The sequence below is a fragment of the Diplotaxodon limnothrissa genome, linkage group LG22 (assembly GCF_057381915.1).
Source record: "Diplotaxodon limnothrissa isolate DT_005_m linkage group LG22, D_limnothrissa_male_GT1.1, whole genome shotgun sequence".
NCBI lineage: Eukaryota > Metazoa > Chordata > Actinopteri > Cichliformes > Cichlidae > Diplotaxodon > Diplotaxodon limnothrissa.
The window spans coordinates 25,103,812-25,124,470 of NC_140616.1; the positions used below are offsets into that span (position 1 = coordinate 25,103,812).

General features: G+C 42.8%; 1 protein-coding gene across 3 annotated transcripts in view; it reads right to left on the reverse strand.

The window, feature by feature from the left end:
• Window positions 1–20,659, reverse strand: part of fhod3a (formin homology 2 domain containing 3a) — a 69,568-nt gene that overhangs the window by 4,960 nt on the left and 43,949 nt on the right. The window contains exons 7-24 of one of the 3 annotated variants that reach the window (XM_085347040.1): window positions 20,191–20,302; window positions 19,982–20,076; window positions 19,523–19,666; window positions 16,821–17,056; window positions 16,632–16,658; window positions 15,355–15,471; window positions 14,735–15,166; window positions 13,762–13,821; window positions 12,609–12,743; window positions 12,227–12,277; window positions 8,504–8,727; window positions 6,433–6,744; window positions 5,577–6,265; window positions 4,276–4,416; window positions 2,235–2,393; window positions 1,948–2,130; window positions 947–1,066; window positions 694–855 (exon numbers count right to left, since the gene is read on the reverse strand). In XM_085347040.1, the coding sequence (XP_085203166.1) occupies window positions 694–855; window positions 947–1,066; window positions 1,948–2,130; window positions 2,235–2,393; window positions 4,276–4,416; window positions 5,577–6,265; window positions 6,433–6,744; window positions 8,504–8,727; window positions 12,227–12,277; window positions 12,609–12,743; window positions 13,762–13,821; window positions 14,735–15,166; window positions 15,355–15,471; window positions 16,632–16,658; window positions 16,821–17,056; window positions 19,523–19,666; window positions 19,982–20,076; window positions 20,191–20,302 (3,399 nt within the window). The remainder of the gene's footprint in view (window positions 1–693; window positions 856–946; window positions 1,067–1,947; window positions 2,131–2,234; window positions 2,394–4,275; window positions 4,417–5,576; window positions 6,266–6,432; window positions 6,745–8,503; window positions 8,728–12,226; window positions 12,278–12,608; window positions 12,744–13,761; window positions 13,822–14,734; window positions 15,167–15,354; window positions 15,472–16,631; window positions 16,659–16,820; window positions 17,057–19,522; window positions 19,667–19,981; window positions 20,077–20,190; window positions 20,303–20,659) is intronic. The other 2 variants (XM_085347039.1, XM_085347038.1) reach the window with 2 other exon arrangements.

Sequence of the window (20,659 nt, forward strand, 5' to 3'; positions counted from 1 at the left end):
ATATAAGCAACTTTATCTCAGCCACTCAAAACTGCAATGTAGAATTTACATGCTGATGACACTATTCTATATGCCACTGGCTCTTGCCTTGATCTGGCCATTGCAAATCTATAGTTTAATCTACAGTGGGTCAAAATCCTCTGGTCATACATAAATTTATTTTAAGCACTAATAAATCAAAATGCATGGTATTTATAAGGTCACCTAAAAGTATCCAACCACATTCAAAACTTTCATGGTGATAGAAGTGAAACTTTTAATTGTTATAAATATTTAGGACAACTACTCTTGCACATACATTTTTTTAAATGTGTGTCTAATAATTCATCCTAAACAACACCAATTTTAAACCAAAAACCACGTCTCAACCTTCAAAAAGGCCCTGGGATCACACACACACATTCAACCAACAACTAACCAGGGATACACTTTTCCTCAACAGCTTTTGTTTGCATGTTTAACAGGTAAGGTTCCTTTCCCCTTCTGCTCTGAAATTTAAATGATTATTGGCTGCGGGTTGATAATTTGATTGTGGCGTGAGGTGCTTCCAACTTCAGTTCAGTCAGGGGAAAAAAATTATGTTTTATCTTTTTAGGTTTTTGGACTTATTTTGACAAAATTCAAGCAAATGTAAGTCTTGATCTTTTACAGTGTAGAGATGCAGAATAGGTTAGCAGTGAATGCACAGCATACTTTTGCAGAACGCGTGATGGCTCCTATCTCTGAGTAGAGGTCGGTGCTCTGAGGGAAGTTTTCCACCACCACAGAGCAAACGTGATGGAGCAGTGACTGCTTATGGACCGTGTCCTTTACTTCTGGAACCTTCTCCAAATAGGTCAGCTCGAAGCCTTTAGCCTGGAACAGGAATGTTGTGTTTATTTTGAGAAACAAACTCAGATTCTACTGACTTGTCTCCCAGTAATCTGATGTAATAGTCATGACTCACATTGGTGCCGTTGAGGAAGTTTCCGATGGAGAGCAGCGTAGAGAGGACGTAGCGGATAGTTTTGTTCTTCTCCAGCTGATCCATACCCTCCTTCAGATCCTGCAGTGGCTCTGCTACTTCCTAGTAGGAAAACACACACACACACACACACACACACACACACACACACACACACACACACACACACACACACACACACACACACACACACAGTTATACAAGTTAATTAAGACTCCCAAAGACATGTGTTTCATTAGTCTGCCATTAAATAAACAGCGAACAGGTGCATGTTGTCTGCCACCTAAAATAATCTGCTCTTGTTTAAGGTCGCGAGAGGTTGCCACAGAGGTTGCTGCTTCAGTCAAACTTCAGCACGAAACATGTTTCTGATTAAGTCGACCTCTTGTTTCTGTGCAGCCGGTTCTCTTGAGTGCATGTGTTTGTGTGCCTGCATGCTGTGCTTCCCTCCATTAAAGCTTCCACTTCCAAAGCGGAGCCGGGAGCACGGCTCTGCCGAATATGCGGTGGGGGGAATCGTGCCTTACATGGAGATTAAAGACAACAACATCCCGCTGGATGCTGTAAAATTTACAGGGCGGTAACAGAGGGGCAGCATGTTTCTCATACTCCAGGCTTTGGCTTTGAACTTCTCCTCCTGGATGCATTCTTCGCTCGAATAAAACACGACGCCGTGCCAGAAGAAGACGAGGTGCCGCTAATAAGCGTGCATATTTTGTCATGATGTAACTATGTTGATGCTTTGCGGATGTTCTTTGTACTAAAAGGATGTTGATACTTAGTGATACGGGTTTAAAGAGTACACACAATAAGCACACATGCTGAGCACATTTGCTCAAACCTCTGTGGTCTGTTTCTGCTTTAAGGAAACCACTTTTACTTGCTAAGTATCATTTCAAATGTGGATGTAGTGATGGTGTTGGTTCCCTCCCCTTATGGAAAGTACATTTTTCTTAACACTCTTAAGGTTTTTGTTGTTTCACCTTCTCCGTTGCCTCGTAGTCCATTTTAAAGGCCCAGAGCTGGAGTCTGGCAGAGAGCTCACTGATGGAGGACAGGGTGAGGAGAAACTGCTCTGCAGAGCCCAGCGGGACATCAGGGTTGGCCAGCTGAGCCTCCTGAATCTTCTGCTTCTCCTCCTCTGTGGGGATCATCGTCAGGATTTTCTGCGAGGGGAAAAATGAAATTGTGGGATTAGAGAGGACAGCAAAGTGCAGATGTGATCTGTTTATCACTCCCTTTCTTTTTTACCATTGTTTGAATCTCTCACCTCTATGCCCTCCTTGTTGAGAGCATACTCGTCAAAGTTGAGGATGGCTGTCTTGATGGTGCGAGGTGGAGGCAGGACTGTCAGACCAATATTGATGGCGTTGCTCCTTTTGGAATCCAAAACGATGATCTCTTGGCGTTTGCCATCGGCCGCTGTTTTCTGGAGCATAAAAATACAGACGGGGGGGAAGGGGGGGTCACTGCTGGATCTCTGTTTTGCTCCCTCCTGTATTTTCTGCGTCTCGTTTCTCAGTGTGGTCTGGTTTATGGGCTTGTAAGGATTAGAAATTTCAACAACGTGGAGCTGCACTCCCAGAAGGAAGGAAAAGTTAATATACTGTGTAGGAATTTAAGTACAACACAATGTGAGTTTGTACAAAGACCACAAGACCTTTTTGCCATCCAAACAGAAACTTGTGACTGTTTTTTTATTAGAACAAGACGAGGATTAACATGTGTCTTTTTGTAACTATGCAATGTGTAAATACAGTTTATATGTTTGATGTTTCCTTCCAATAGTTTTAAGCTACCTGGAGACAGAGGGGTTGCATGTCTACTCTGCTGGCGGTATGCAATTGCAACAATATTGGGAATAAATAAGCATGTTCATAGCATGTTTTTGTGTGTTAGAGCAGCGGTCTCCAACCTTTTTTGCGCCACGGACCGGTTTATGCCCGACAATATTTTCACGGACCGGCCTTTAAGGTGTCGCGGATAAATACAACAAAATAAAACTAGTACTGGTACCGAAAAAAAGAAGATGTATTCATAACACACGTGAAAAGACCCAGGAAAACCGAGTGAACGATCAAAATGATAACAAAATAATGCTGAAAATCGATAAAAACCCTGAAAACCATACTTTTCACACCTGAGCCTCAACTCTCGCGGCCCGGTACCAAATGACTCACGGACCGGTACCGGTCCGAGGCCCGGGGGTTGGGGACCGCTGTGTTAGAGCGCTGAAATCAATTCAAGAGATTTTTTTCAGATAGTGGTTGTGTTTTGTTTTTTTCACTCCATTTTTCCTTCTTTGATGAACAGGACCCCTCTCAGATGATAAAAAAATGGTATGATCCTTCATATTCAGAGTCGGAACGTGCAGACATGAATTAAAATTTGCCTCCACAGGACGCAAATGCCTGAGTTCCCTTTTTACTCTAACTTTGTTGTACTACATATGTGTCTGCTGTATAGCCACATACATGATGGTGGGACTTCACAAACCAGTGTCTAGTCCTATGTATTTTTCATGTATTGATTAAGCTCATGAGAATACATCAGTTTGTTGGAAGACGTACTTACACGCTACTCAATGTAAATTTATGTGTACAACATTCTTTTTTTTCTATTAAATAAATAAAAAACAAACGACTGACTGTACCTTTAAGCTTGGAGACAAAAGAAATACGTGTCACAAAAGTACACCGGCTGTAGAAGGGAAACTTTATTTGATTTTAAATATTCTAACCATGTTATTTTAATAGGAAGGTTAAGAATGCACATTATGAGAGCAACATGAATGAAGCTTCTTCTGACCTCAGATGGCTTCAGTGCACCGGTGGTCCACTGCTGCTTTGATAACTACAGACCACCATCATGCCGTCACATTATTTGTAGTCCAGTAGCTGAACTGAAGTGACCTACTACTAACTCATTCAGCTCAAAAATATATTGGGGGGGAGGGGGGGGGGGGGGGGGGGTGGTAGCAGTGGATCAAAGTGCGAGAGGCCTGGCTTTATCTTCCCTTCTTTGCAGATCATATTTTTCTTATTTTGAGGCTTTGTGAGAATTACAACCGACTGCACCATTTGATCAGGATCAAGACACACATGACCTTGTTTAACCTGTGAAAAATCTGCCTTCAAAGTAAAAAAATAATGGACAAAAACTTTTAACTGCTTGACAAAGATTTGATAATTTATATAAAAAGCTAATTTTGAACTAGTTCTATTTATTGTTATTAAATGGATAATCTCGCGGCACTTCTCTTAGATGCTGCTAGAACTAGTTTTTGGAGTCAGTATCGTACAGTTACATACCTTTGTAACTGGTATTTCCTTTGACTTTGTCTCAAACAGGTGTTCCAGTTTGGCTGTGTCCAACTTCACCGGTTCCAGTTTGGACCAGAATGACTCTCCACTCCTCTTGTAGTCCCTGTACTGACAGTCTGTCGGACGCACCTGATCACAAACAAAACAAGCATGAGTGCATCAGATGGAGACATGTGTCAGACTCCCACTTCCTACAATAAAAGAGGTAAATGAGAGACTCTGAACTCAACGAACCACAAATACCAGCGGCCAAAGGAACATGTTGAGTGAGTCATTGTTTCTGGTGACTGTTTCATCTTAACTGGCTAATGGAAACATGCAGTTAAAAAAAAAAATCAACTTGGTATTTTGGCCCATAGCATCTTCGGCAATAGAGAATACGGACATAGTCGAATAAATCTTAAATGCTTATATAGTTTAGGCCCTCGAGCAGTATTAAAAATCACCACTGAAAGTGATTATACTTCACTGTTGCACAGACGGATCCAAGTTATAAATCTACCGTGCAAGAAATAGAAAACACTAGAAAGACTTCCAGACAAACTAACACATACTCTAGGACTGGACACCTCAGGTCCTGAATGCTCACAATGTGTAACACAGTAGGAATATATTTTTCAAAATGTAATAACAACATCCTGTTGCCTGTATTTGATGTGTTATTGTCGGTTGAATAAGGGATTTAAATGATGTGCGAATTATAGCATACTATAATGCCGTGTAAAAGTCTTCACCCGCCCCTCATTTCTATATATTTTGCTAGCAAATATATAGAAATAGGGAAACATGCACAGCAATTTGTTTCAACGTCAGCAAACACACTTGGAAATATAGTATAAAAAGGTAAAAACAAGAGTAAGTACAATTATAACAAGCTTCAAAGTCCGTATTCAGTACGACCACCTTTATTCTGCCTGAACACTTTTAGGTAAACTTTCCTGTATTTTCCTTTCAGGCTTCAGGAATAGTTCTCCGGGCTTCTTAAAGGACTTTCAAAGCTCTTCTTTGGATATTGACTGTCTTTTATCCTGTTCTCTGTCAGGATGATTCCACGCTGCCTCGATAATGTTGAGGTCTGAGCTCTGGGGAGTCCAATCCATGACTGATTGTTCCATTGTGTGTTTTCCTATCCTATGCTTTTGCTGCACTGACAGTGTGTTTTAGGCAGCTGTCACGCTGTAAAATGAAGCCAATCAGATGCTTTCCAGGTGGTATTTTATTACACTGTATCTGTTGGTACTTTTCTGCATTCATAATTAAAATTATAACGTGAGTGTTTTTTTTCTCACCTCACTCCAGAAGAGTCTGATCGTCTTCTTCTTTTTGTTAAAGAGAGGCGGCTCTGGGGGAGGAGGCACTGGAATTAGGGCGTTAAATGAAGGAGGAGGTGGAGGCCTCATGCTGCCAAATAAGGGTGGTGGCGGAGGGCAACTGCCCAACATGGGTGGGGGTGGAGGGAAGCGGGGGATGCAGGGCGGAGGCGGAGGCAGGGGCGGGAGCTCGCCGCAGCCCCCCATCAAAACGGCATCGAGGATGTCCTTGTCGTCTTCCTCTGTCAGGTCGGTGAAGTTGATGTCCCCGATGCGCAGCTCTCGAGGGCTGGCCAGCAGCTGGTCCCAGATCGTGTCCGATTCCTTTTTGGGCGGGGGAGGAGGGGGCTCGTTGGCTGGGCTGTCCAAATGAGCGTGAGTCGTGCTGATGTCCTTGATCAAGTCTCCGAACCGCTCGGCGATCGGTCGGATGCTGCCGCGATGGTCCGACTTCTCGTCCCTGCTGTTCTTCTCTTGGTCTTCCCCAGGTTGCCTGTTTGCATCCTGCTGAGCCTCTTTGTCCTCCCCTTCCCCCTTCTCCTTGTCCACATCTTCCTCTTCCTCCTCATCGCTGGGCTTCTTGTTCTGGGAGTACAGCATGTCGAGCATAAAGAGTTTGCTGTTGAGGAGTTTGTTGCAGTTCTCATTCACCTCTGCCTCCTTAAAGCCTGGAAAGAGGGCGATGTGGTTAAAGACGGAAAGGAACAAAACGCACACTGCAGCTCAGTGACTTTCTAGTTTCATTAGAGTGAAATGAATCATAAATGCAGGTTCTTGAAACCAAATCTAAATCATAAAAATTTATTAATTTCCACTTTTTCCTTTTAAAACCCACCGCTCTCATTGCTGCCCCTCTCCTCTCTTTCCAGAGTGCTGCTGGCGGAGGAGATGCTGGAGGCTGAGCAGTTGTCCTTTTCATTTACTTCCTCATTCTGCCGTTCCTTGTCGCTCAGGATGCCACTGTCCTCCTCTGCCTCCTCTCTCTCCTTCTCTGGTTCCTCTGCCTGTTCCTCAACTTCTTCCTCTTCCCTTTCTGCTGTCACTTCCTCCTCTATTTCCACATCTTTCCGTCCTTCCTCTTCCTCAGCAGTGGCTTCTGCCTCTTTCTCCTCTGCGTCTACGCTGGCACTAAAGTTGTTGGCTTCTTCTGTCACAAAAACATCAGAGTTATTTACAGAGTTATTTACCTCCTCTCATGTTTTTTTACAACTTCCATTGAAGTTCAGTCACACAGAAACATACTGTATGGCACTACATGTGACATATCTATGACAAAATACTGTTTGAAAGATGTATTTTAAAGGCACCTGTGTTGCTCGTGACAAGAAAAGCAAAAACACAGAATGTAAATAATACAGCACATACACAAAGCCAGGCTGTGGCAGGACCAGGATATGAGCAGGAAATGAAGAATTAAGTTCCTGTTTACACCGAAACACACACGTGTACACGGTAGACACCCATAACTCAACAGCACAGTCCACGCACTGAGACCGGCAGGGTTAGAATAACACGGCAGCGCGAGGCCTCAAACACCAGCCTGTGTGAGCGACACAACTTCAGTTTGCGTGCACTCCCAAAACGAGGCTGTTTCCTTGCATGGATGTTTTGGCACGGCACATTCAAAAACGTCTTTCAAAAGTTCATTTCACCCCTTCACCCATATCCCCTCACTCTTTTCCAAAAGTATCCTCTCCTCTTACTACTTTCCACAATCTGTCTCCCTCTTGCTGCTTCTTTTCCCTCGCGTCTGTATGTTAATTTAAATGGTGAGCTGCAAAGTAAAAACCATGCAAGGTTGAGAATAAGTGCCGTAGGCCCCTCAGATAGGAACTGAACAGGACATCCTGTGTTTTTAACTATTCGTTTTCAAAGTATTTGCCAGCAGCACTAGACACCTTTCACACATCATTGCAACCGTCTGTACACACAGTCTATGGTTACAGGTAACATTAAAACTGTTACTAACATTAAAATAAATCCATATTAATCTTGGCAACTGTCTGACAAGCACCACGCAGACACAAGAAACTAGCTTTTTAGTTAGAACTGAATCAGGTGACCACAAAACCTTCTTTAGTTACACTGCAATAGGCCTAGGATGCGTCGGACTTCCCATGATTCACTGGGTGTTTCTACTTCACTCATTTTTTTCCCCTCTGTGTTTATACACCATTATGCATTTAATCATTAGTTGTTATTAATATTTGCCTCTCTTCCACAGTGTGATTTCTGTGGAAGTGGACCCTCCCCTCGGGAACAGCTAGTCATGACAGATGGCTTCCTGCTAAAAAGTAGTTTTTCCCTCCCACTGTCGCCAAAGTGCTTGTTCACAGGGGGTTGTCTCATTGTTCGTTTTTTTTTTCTGTATCGTTTTAAGGTCTTTCCTTTACAATATAAAGCAGCTCTAGGCAATAAAATGAACTGAATTGAAGGCTGTTTTTTTTCTCTTTTGGTACGTTGCACTCGGTACTGAGAAGCGGATGCTCCCAACCTTGATCCCGTTAACGCCTAAAACTTTACATGTATCATAGTAGATCCATGTTGCCTTTGCATGCACTAAGGAGCTGTAACTCAATTTATGTTTGAAATCTTGCAGAAAGCAATGGCATTTTCAATTCAGTTTTATTGATATAGCGCAAAATCACAACAACAGTTGCCCCAAGGTGCATTATATAGTAAGGTAAAGACTGTAAAATAGTAGGTAGGTATGAACCTAAACATTGCCCTGATATTGTTGTGTGCAGGATCCATACCAGTCTGCGGTAGCAGTAATATTTTAGAATACATATCGGTGCCAACTGGCTACAGTTTTGTAACAAGAGACGATTATATCTCCTAATAATCGATCATCCACGTCCTCATTGACAGATCGATGCATCGAACATGATTCTCAGCAATCCTACCAGTCTCAGGTGGAGTGCAGGGAACGGCAGTTGGGGTCTCTGCTTCAAGCTCAGCCTCTGCGTCCTCCTGGGAGGCGAAGGAAGACGGCGTGCTGCTGCGTGATGATGACGGAGGCCAGGCTTCCGAGGGTTCAAAGTTCAGGTCGACGGCAGGTTGATTCCTCGACACCCTTACGCGCTCCCTCTCGTACTCTTCCGCTGCCAGACGTTCCACGTTCTTATACCTGAAAGAGGAAGAGAGGAAAAGGATGGATGTAAAAAACAAGAAAAAAACAGAGAGAGCTTTAGACAATGTCTGTCTCGGCTCTCACAGCAGCGCCATTCTCAGTGTTAGTCTTTGCCAAATCACCCCAAACTAAACCACTTGTCACTGCTCTCTGCCAAAGTACCTGAGTTCATTAAAAAAATACAAAAAAAACCAAACTCCCACCCGGCCTTTTTTCCCCTCTGCAGCTGCCATGCCACTTTACCTCTTCAGAATTTAATCCCACCTCTCTCCTCTACCTCGCCCCATTAATCGTTCACAAAGCGTTCGGTGCGTTCATCACTCATTTCCTGCAGCACAACGGTTCACTGTCTTGCTCCCCACTAGCCTCTTGTCCTCTCTATCCAAATGCTCAGCTTTCAGCAGCAGTTGAAACATGCAGCAACAGGGAGGTTAAAGAAGAGGAGGAGGAGGAGGAGGGGGGAGTGCAAGGAGAAGGACAGGAGAGAAGAATGAGAGAGATGCGGAGAAGTTAATGTTAGTTTGGCTGCTCTAAAGGCTAAACATCAGAAGTGAATCAGAGTAAACCTGTTCAACATGTGCCTCCATCAGCTCTGCTCTCAGGTCCATTTCCCCTCCCTCTCTCTCTCCTCTTCTCCTCTTCCTCCCTTTCTCCTCCTACCAAATGTTGCCATTCTGCGAGCCAGAATGGAGATTTATGGGCATTGATTCAACCTTCTCTCTCTCTCTCTCTTTATAACTCCTCCTCTTTCCCACCGAACCACGAATGTGTGGAGCTTCTGTTCAGGGTTCATTAGCATCAGTCCACTTCAGAGGTCTGAAGAAAGAAGATACTAGCATGTGTTGGTTTGCATTTGCACGCTGGAGTGAGTGAGCTGAATGTACACGAGGTGCCCGAACCAACAGGCAAACTCATAAAAGCTCCAGCTGTTTATGCCAACAAATCACTTTTAAATAAACTGTATCCATCTTTAAAGGGGGACCTGCTCATTTCCAACTCTGGGCCTTTACTGGAGCAGATTTACACAACAATTAGTTTAAAATAATCCTTATGTTATGCTGGGCCACGTTGAAGCCCCACAGTACATCGTCTGTCTGGAAAAAGCTGTTGTAGCTTTTTTTAAACCATTCTTTTCTACTGATTGGCTGCCCCTCACAGCTCAAAGACTTAACAGCAGGTGGGTGGGGCTTTTACTTACACCCAGAGCTGTGCACCTGACATGACCATATTAGGGATATCTGTGCTCCCCAATATAAAGACATAGAAAACAAAAACAGAATGTGAGCATTTAGAGTGCTTGAAGCCTGAGCTTGTTTAGAAAAGCACTTAGCCTAACTCTATAATAACTCACACACGCATTGTTCTTGTTCCCTATGTTACCTGACTTATCTGCAGTCATCTATGACTGTCACCTGTATTATTTAAACTGTGTTTCTGTTAAAAAATATATTCTCTAAAAAACGTACGCACAAGAGCTTAAAGTGCTCTTTAACAAAGTTTTTTGTTATCAGTGCTATAGCTAATCATAATGCGATCATGTTTAACTTTTGTATTTTAGCTACCAAACTAATTTTTTCTTTGTTTTGATGTTAAAATGTTGCCGATATTTTAATTTCAATTAAAACAAAAAACAAAAAACAGTCCAAACATAATATGTGCAAGAAATTTATTTAAAGATGATCTACTCGACTAAGTTGTGCTTTTCAGGTGTGTGTTTATGTTGCTTTTTTTTTTTATTCTGCCAGTTTTCATCATGTTTTAGAAAAATAAAGACATAATGTTTCTACAGACAGTTTTGGAAACAGGGAATCGGACCACCAGAGCCTCCACTTCTGACCTCCACACAATCCACTATGCACTGGACCCCTGCAGCCCTTCCTGCATGTGGTTGTGCCCACAGGAAGGTGGGCCCATGTTGGTCTTTCAGGCTGCACCAGGCCTCAGTCACTGGGTGGTCTCCCTCGAGCAACTCACACACCCACCCATCCTTAAACCCTCTAATCAGTATACAGGGTGGGCCATTTATATGGATACACCGTAATAACATGGGAATGGTTGGTGATACCATTCAAGTTACATTGAAACCAAGCACACCATTGTTTTTCTTGTGACATTACCAATAAGTTTGATGTGTCACATGGCCCTCTTCATATTGAAAAAACAAAAGTTGTATCCAAGATGGCCGACTTCTAAATGGCCACCATGGTCACCACCCATCTTGAGGAGTTTGCCCCCTCACATATACTAATGTGCCCCAAACAGGACTTTAATATCACCAACCATTCCCATCTTATTAGGGTGTATCCATATAAATGGCCCACCCTGTACATTAAGGAAATGCTAGCAAAAGAAAAAAGAATGAAAAAAAGAAAAAATTCAAAAGGATGTTTTTATTTTTATGGTGTTTCTATGAAATAAACGTAGTTAAATACAGGCTTATTTGTTTGTCCAGAAGCAGGTGTAATAGTATAATTATTTTAACCATATCGCTCTATTCGCTCATTTTAATTGCATCAATTTGGTGTAAACTGACTCTTTTAGATGAGCTGAGGTATGTTGTTGTTGCTCTGTCTGTTGTCTGTTATTAAAGCCATTGGATTTTATGCACGTCCTTCGTGACCAGGTGTTCCAGTGCTGTTTGGCAGCTAAACGCTAAGCTGGGGAATTTAAAAAAAAAAGGTCATGTTTTTTCTGATGACCATGACACCGTAAATAAATCAGAGTGAAGTCGTGGATAAATCTCCCACATGTTCACTCAGCAGCTCATCTGCAGCTCTGGCTTCTGTCTGTCTCTGCCTTATTTCTTCTGTTCATAGTTGAATCCAACCTTTACCTTTTTTTTTCGCTCTGTCTTATTGACTCTGTGTGCTATTGCATTAACTGAGCTTTAAATGGAGGGTGAAACAAGCCTGGGGTAAAAAGAAAAGCAATAGTGCTCGGCACACACTCTCAGAGAGTGGAGAAGATGAAGAAGAACAATAAGAAGGCGCAAATGTCAGTGATGACCAGCGTAGAGGATATGGCATTTACCCAGCTGTCATCAGCCCTTATTATATGATCGTGACCTCCTTAACCCTTCTGAGTAAATCTCTTTCTTCCTGTGATTCCCATCTGCACACAAACACAGATTTATTAGCCTCGTGAAAATTCTTCTGGTGTGTGTGTGTGTGTGTTTGTGGCCGTGCACGTCCATTCATTGTGAGAGGCTTGACAAATCCAGGAACCTGATTTTCTCACAGCACACAGCCAAAACAATCAGGCCCTTGGCAGAGAGCCGCAGTTAAAATACAGCTTCTTAAGGAAACGAAAGGCGGACGGAGCAAAGAAAATCAGCTCAGTACTCCCCCCACCCGTCCAGCCTCTGGCAGGCAATGGTCACCTTTTAACCTGCAAACAATTACGCTATTACCGAGCTTCCCAAACCAGCGGCTCAAACATAATCCCAACTGATTCAGCGGCTCTGTGCTGTTTTGATTTAGTGTACACACACACTCACCTCTCCTCCCGCGCGAGCCGGGCCTCTTCCATTTTATCCACATAGCCGCGGCTGTGAGAGGAACAACAAACTGTTTCAAAAGGTAGCAATCATATCACGCACACTGTGCTCTGTAGATCTGTCTAACAAGTTTAACCCACAGTCCCACACCTTTGTCTTATGTATGATATGATCTATTCTTGTCAGACTGTTGAGTAATTTAGGAAATTAGGTCAACACACACACACACACACACACACACACACACACACACACACACACACACACACACACACACACGTTTTCGGTGTTTGGAAACATAATTACTCATTCTACAAACTAAAACAGCTTTTATTCATTTATTGTTCTCGCATAAAGCATTTTATGACCAAAGATGCCTCACCTGTGCTTGTTCCTCTCCTCTCTTTCTATTTTCTGTAGCCTCTCTTCTCTCTCCACACGGCGGCGCTCTCGCTCAGCTGCCAAAGATTCTTGGTGCTGGCGGTAGGACGAGGACAGAAGGCCTCCCAGAGCAGGTCTGAAGGAGCAGAGACAGAGTGAGGAAAAGGAGGTTTCTGTTAGGATGCCTGGGTCGTTGACCCAGGATGTTTGAGTTTATGTTATTATTTATACTTTCTAGTTTTTGGTTTCTTTGAGTTCCGTCTTATGGCTTATGTCTCCCCTATCACCTGCATCCCCTTGTCTAGTTCGCGTCTGTGTATCCTAAGTTCCTATATCCCCGTGTTCAGTCAGTGTTTGTGTCTGCCCTGTTCCCACGTCTCTGTTCCCTTTGTAGTGCCTGCATATGAGTCTGTGTCTTTGTTCAGTCTGTGTTATGTGTTTCCTGTTTTACTTTGAAAGTCCATGTCTGATGTTAATGTGTCTGGTTTTGCTTCCTCTTGTCTCGTTAGGCCTGATTTGCCCCAGCTGTGTTTCCCTCCTGTTACCCATTCCCTGATTGCTCCCTCTATGTATTTAAGCCCAGTGTTTCTCTGTGTCCGTGTCGCGATCTACCGTTTATTTTGCTGTGTGTTTTGCCTGTCCACCGGTGTAAGTTTATTTTGAGTTTTTCTAGTTATGTCATGTTGCGTTCAGCATTAAAGCCTTTTTGAGTTCACGTCTGTCTCCGGAGTCTGCACCTTGGGTCCTATTCCTGACTGCACACAGCCTCACCTAACAGTTTCCTTCATTTATTGATTTTTATTTCTCTATTCCCTGTCATCCTGATTTCTGCAGCAGAGTTTTAATCTGCTGCTCTCTTCTGATAAAGCAGCCATAACACAACATACGCCCCTTACATAAGACCAGCCTCTATGTGTTTAGGTTTACCAGAGAGTTTAGTAAATCTGGAACCAACTAGCTTAGATCACATTCACTTTAGTATGTCATCGGCACGAAAACACGGTGGGGCCGCACATGCTCCGTATTTTTTACACATGTGAGTCTGTCCGTGAAAACACACATGACTCTGTTCCTGTGTGTGAACCTGTTTACAGTCTGGCGGTGCGTAGTTTAAGGATGTTTCCACACCTCATGTTCTTGCTGTGGCTTCTCACCTTGAGCTAGTAGGTGTACTCGGGGTACTGAGAGAGGAGTAGGACGTCAGGGCTCCGTTCCTGAGGGAGAAAAACAGGGAGAGTGACCTCTCAGGGTTGCACAACACGGCATGGACTAACTGGCGAGTGCAAAACTCGTACCCAGAAATGAATGTGACCCTAATTGCTAACTGCTGTCGTGTTTATTCTATTATGCCCCTGGAAATTTTCAGGCAAGGCGTCTGTCCTCACTAAGAGTCTGCTAAAAAGACCTTTGGCCTTGTCAAGCTATTATGCCGGAGCAGACAAGAGCTTTCTTTTTTAAGCTTACGTTATATTATTTAAGGTTCTGTTGCTGCGTGTGCAATACAAAGCAAAAAAACATCTGATTCTTGTTATCTATAACTTGATGCATGTAATTCAACTTCTGATTGGGAACACTTGATTACTCATGCAGCGTTCTCATGACAAATTTGGTACAGATTAAGTGTGAATCTTTTGGAAATCTAGTTTTAACCACAAAGAGAGAAATCTAACAGCTAATCTTTGCCTGACGGTAAAGGTAAGGAAATGCAAAGTTTCAGCAAAAAGCAAAGAGAGACTAGTGAGAAAGGGTTAAAGAAAAGAAAACAGTGGTTGTGCTGTTTTAGAAAAGAGGGGAAAGGAAATGCTACTGGGAGGCCAAGTGGGGATTGCACATTAAAAAAAAATTGCAGTGCATCAAGGTCGTGGAGGAACTAAGAAAAGACGTGAAGGAACGAAAAGTGACAATAAGAGTCGAGAAACTCAAGGTGAGATGCTGTGAGGTGAAAGAACTGAAAAGAAGGGAAGTGATGAATAACAAAAGAGATGCAAAGTGGCTCCAAACTGGTGCCTACACACACACACAAAAAAAGCCAGAAGCAGAAGTGGAAACTGGCAAAGTAAAAAGCAGGACATCTGAAGAGAAGGAAAGCTTCTTGAATTCATTGGTGAGCTTTACTGCCCATCTGACCTGGGAGTCGTTGGTTTGGGTGACTCCTCACTTGGCTTTCCCAGAGCCGGGGGCGACGGCTCCTCATCGAGATCGTACGAGAAGAGGTGGAAGGGCGAGTGGGGCAGGTAGGGCAGGCGGTCGGGGGAGGGGCGCGAGCTGCCACGCAACGGCGGGCTCACCTCCTTGGTAGCTGGCACAGTGACGATAGACTTTTTTCTGGCCAGCAGTGTGGCCAGGAGCGAGGGCTGTCCTGGAGGACTGTGAGTGCAGGACACAGTGGGAGAAAGGGTTGGGGTAGAGGGGGAGGAAATGCTGCTGGTGGTAGTTGTTGCTGAGGTCGGTTCACTCCAATTCCTCTGCTCTGTCTCCTTTACAGACTCCTTTCTGGACGTGATGGTGATGGACTGAAGGGTTGTTCTTTGAACAGTGGATGGAAGATGTCTAGCGGGGCTAGGAACAGAGGAATGGATCGAGAGGAATAAATGGGTAAAAGCAGAACTGAGCAGACCGGCAGGCAAATCTACAACAGACATGGGCCACCAGAGCAAACCAGCTGGACAGGCAGGGACTAAAGAGACATTCGAGACCATTATGAAAGCATTATTTCATTGCTATGTTACCACTACGTCCTAAAATACCTGGAGGTGGTCTCATTAGCCCCCTCCTGCTCATCCGAATCAGACTCAGTCACAGGAGTCTCCTCTTCCTCTTCCTCCTTCTCCTCCTCAATGCTATCCTCCTCACATTCCTCCACTCTATCGAGGTGGATGGGGGGTGGGTGGGTGGGGGTGGACGAATGAATACACAGACAGGTGGACGATTTGAGGTAAGGATAGGGGAGAGATGAAGTGATACATAAGAAAAGCATGCAAATAGAAATCTCCACAGAAAAAAGAGTGTTGGAGCAAAGGGATGGAATGGCTGAGGGGTCATGTGTGGAGAAGATGTTTAAGGCTACACTAAAAAGTCACAGTTAAGACACTCAAGGAAAACAAACAAAGACAAGGCAAGACAAGAGAAAACACACAAGAAATGAAAAGGGGAGAGATGGCAGATGAATGTTTCTGATTATACACTTCATGCCTCCAGTTAGGTGGTTTTACATGCGCATGAACACAGAACATGATAACAAGGAAAGAGGGAAAGGAATGCTGAGAGGAGAAACCGGCTGGGGGATCGCTGTCACCAAACTGCTGCGCTGTTTTATAGTGAAACCAGATGAGTCCTGTTGCAGTCAAGTCCGTCCGCGCTGCCAGGTGTTGTTCCACAAGACCACAGCCATGTGTGTGTGACGAATGGGATGGTCAATAAAACTTGGGTTTGTTTTTCTTGTGTGCGTGCATAATACGAAGCAGGATGCGGTCCCGGACGTAAACAGCTTTCACCCACTGATTAGATTCATTCAAAAATAAATCACGGGATAAAAATGTATCTTTTACAGTACAGCTGACCGCGTTTGAACCCGTTTTTCAGGATTCACAGGTATGCTCAGGTGTGCACGATTTAGCTCTTAAACCCCATTGTTTGTCTACTAATGTGACAAAAGCAGATTACATTTAATCCTTCATCTATTATTATATTCAAATCTAAAGAGGAGAAGAGGACCAATAGATGAAAGATTTGCCTTTAGTAAACAGTTAAAGTCCCATCCTGATCCCATTTTGTTGTGCTCTTACACACATCGTTGAGAAAAGCCTGTGCTGGTTTAATATCGTGTTCGCCTCTATTAGAATTGCAAGCAAACCCCGAAGGCGTGCGCAGCTGCTGAAAACAATTATTTTTATTCCAGTGCAGCAGAAGTCTGCAGTGGGGTTTAGGTGCAGCAGGAAAACCCACGCTGTGAGTAGGGAGGACACATGGGTAGCTGTTACAGCAGGTCTGTGAGGAGCAGAGGCTCAGTGACGTTTGGACTTACATGGACTGAAGGTAACCTGACAGTGCTCTGGAGCAGAAAGCAGTAAAACAGTCAGAACTTCTCTGAAGAATGAGAACATATTAAAGAACTATCGCTTTTTTGTTTGCTTTGTCACCACACCTTTTGAGTAACCCTGCACCTAGATTTTAATAAGTGATACGTAACTGTTTTATTTTCCACCACCCTCACCTCTCGCTCACGTCCTCAGATCTGATTCCATTGAAAGGTTGGAAGCCGGCTCTCTGTGGGGACGCGGGGCTGCAGGGCGAGGCGTAACCGGATCGTCCAAGAGAAGCCCTGCGGCTCCGCCTCCTCTCCAGGCCATGTCTTTTGTCCCCGCCCCCAACACTGGCTCGCCTGCGGTCCCGGCGTACCATTGGTGGAGGCTGGCTGTCATCATCACCATCTTCATGCCGTAGGGTCGTCTGGGGAAAGACATGACAGGTTGTAAAGTGAGTGGTACTTAAAAAAAATGTTAGGGTTTAAATGAAGCAAAGTGGTCTGACCAAAATCTAAATCAAAAATTTGTAGATTTTTTGGTAAATGAAAAATGCTGGATCCTTTGGTCTAATGAGTGGAACTTGTTAGCAACACGCATTTCCAAAGCTAACATGCTGTGAGACTAAATTATGGCTTCTTATAGTTCTTGTTCTTCACTTTCTGTTTCATTTATTTATTTTTAGTTATCACCCGTGCCTTGTTTTTAGTTTTACTTCCCTCCCCTGCTTCCATGTCTAGATTGAGTGCAGCTGAGTCTTGTTACTGTTGTGTTTCCACTTCCCTGATTACCCTCGTGTATAAATAGCCCTGACATTCCCTTTACTCCTTGTCATAGCATCTGTTAACCTTCCATGCAGAGATGGGCAGGAATCTGATTACTTTTTTCAAGTAACGAGTAAAGTAAGGGATTACTATTGCAAAATCGGTAATTAGATTACCGTTACTTTCCCGTAGGAACGCTGCGTTACTGCGTTACTAAAACTGTGAGCTTTCTCCTTTTATTTTATATATATATATATATTTTTTTTTCCTTTTTTTTTTTTCTTTCTCTTTCTCTCTCTGTCTTTCTTTCTTCTCGTTTTGTTTCGTTTTTCTCTTGTAAACTGTGTTAATTAATGCCTGTAATCATCTTTATGAGGTAATATTGTAGAAATAAAGAATATTAAAAAAAAAAAAAAACTGTGATTTTTTTGCAAGAATGTCTCACAACAGTGACGTAAGCGAGTGCGCCGTTGGTGACAACAGCTGTGTGCAGATCAACAATGGATAATATATCGAGTGCGGGAGAGAATGTGAGCGTGCAGCGTTTAAAGCGTGGAAGTACTGACCTTACTTTGAGTTTGATTCCATAAAAAGTGACAAAAACATTAGTGTCCGTTGTGCGTGGGAAGAAAACTTCTTTTTACAGCGATAAAACCCCTAAACTTCCAAGCAAGCACCAAGTGTGCTACGACGTAATGGGAAACTCACAGAGAAACTCGCGGATTCTTCAACTGACCGCGGCACACCTGCACCAGGGTAAACCTCCGCCTACCCCAGTCCTGCTTTACAGGTGAAAATAGAGCAACAGGACCGCTGAGTCTTTGACTTTATTTATTTTCTGCTGTGTTTTACTTGCATCTATTTGAAAGAGTGAGTGTAAACACAAAAAATATTTTATTTTATGTGCTGGAATGTGCATAAAATAGGTTTAAATGTTAAACTAATTTATTCAAGTCAGAGAATGTTGCATATAATTACATTTTTGCTTGATGCATAAAGTTAAAAGATTAAAACTGATAAAACAAGTTAAAAAAAAGAGACTTTTCCATTTGATTACATTTTGTATGATGGAGTATGCAGAAAAAGTAGAATTGGGCTGAAAGATCTATCACTTTATCACCTCTTCAGGTTGTAAATCGTCTTTTTAAAAAGTAACTAAGTAACTAAGTAATTAATTACTTTTGAAAATAAGTAATCAGTAAAGTAACAGGATTACTTTTTTGGGGAAGTAATCAGTAATTAGTTACTGATTACTTTTTTCAAGTAACTTGACCAACACTGCTTCCATGTATACTACAGCCATCTCAGTGTGTTCTTTGCTGAACTTACTCTTTAGGACTTTAGCATAAAACCAAAAATGTTTTTGTATTTGTTTATTCATTCTGCCTCCACGTCTGCATTTAGGTCCACTGTTCAACGCTGTGATTTTCAAACAATAACTGTGAAGGCACCGTTATTGCTGGAGGATGTATTTCACTAGCTGGGCCCACGTCCTCATTTTAGGTTTGACAGCGTTTTAGTAGGTGAAAAAGCTTTGACATGAAGTGAGCTGCGGTTTGTGGAAGGCCTTGAAGGAGACTGGCGATGGCTCCCGGGCCTTGCAGATCCCGATGCACTAAGTAGAAATGAAAAAGTTAAAGAATAGAGAAAAAGGAGGGAGGGTGGGGCACGTAAACGAGAATGAACAGCTTGCAGAACTGGGGGAACCTATATAGATTTCAACCGGAAGGAGCGTGTTTGGAGGGGTGGTCCTACTCCTGAAATTCCGACACATAATCTCCAAAGAAAGTTTTATGAGCAGCATATGCTCCCATCCAGATGACACGTTTTTATACCTTTTTTTTTTTCACAAGACAATGCCATCCTAAGCCTAAAAGAATGAGCGTTAAGAATAATGCCACCAATTTAAATAGACAAAAACTGGACTTTGATATAAAGTTTTGCACTATTTTCAGCTATTATGTTTGGTTTAAATGACTTACAAACCATAAGATTCTGTTTTTATTTTTATATTTTACATGGCACTCTGACCTTTATTTGGGCTATTAGTACAGCATTTACAAGCTGAAAAGGGATCAGTAATAACCCATTTTCAACCGCTTTTAATGTTTTGTTTGAGTGTCTCAGACCTCATATATATTAAGCTGCTCGACCAAGTCAAGATCGGTTCCTTTCCTCCCCAGATGTCTTTGGGAAACAGTCTCCATGCCCTGCTCCTCCAGACCATCCACCATATCATAAAATGAATCCTGGTCGGGCAGTGCTGCAAGAGTCTGCAAAAAGAAAGGAGACGTCGTCAAGATGTAACCAAGGTTTAAAACGCTTTGCACATTTAAACACTAATGACTAAAACACTGCTTTGATGCACATAATCATATATTTAAGTTTTTCATTTTGGGTTTTGAAGCTGCAGGACTAAAACTTCGCAATACAGTTTATATCTACATGCAAAATGATAAAACACAAAGTCAGTCAATCAACTGATCACTTACTGGAGAAAACCAAGATGCGTTTTCCATAAAACTGAAAATGTTCTATATCCACACAAGAAAGTACTCAGCAAAGCCATAAACTATAGCTTTGCAAACCTTATTGATGAGGGTCATTGCATAGACGAGAAGCTCCGTATCCACTCCATCCTTCTCATGCAAGATCTCCATAGCATTGGACCATGGCTTGCTGCCTAGAAGTCAGTCGATTAAATTCCATTACTTCAAAAATATTATCATGCAGACAAACTACAGTATCTTTCTACTTTAAGCCCTCAGCACATGGTGGCATGTTAAGCTTTTAGTACCTCTCTTCATGTCCACAGAGGTGATGGCTTGGATCAGCAGTGGCGCGTTGGATTCTGAGTACTCCACAAACACCAGCAACAGCTTCAAAGCTGTTTTCACCACCAAACGAAACTAGGGTGGAAATATAAAGAAACTTGCATAAAGTATGGACAACTGTGTTCCTATTGCTCTCTTCATCCACTCTAAACATTTAGAATTCAAATGTTTAGCATTAGTGGCAACCAAAACATACGAGCAGATGCTATTTCATTATTTGTGTGTGTTGTGCTTGTCATCATGCTGCAGGGACATAATCTATTTATACAGTTATACTGTGAGCCTCTGTTTTAGGGATGCTGGTCTGGGGAAACTTCATAATATAAATTACATTTTACAGGATTTGGTTTAAAATTTAGGCAACGTGACATTTTGGTTAATTTTATTGTAACGGACATCATCAGGCAACTAGGAATTATGGTTTTGGTTTGG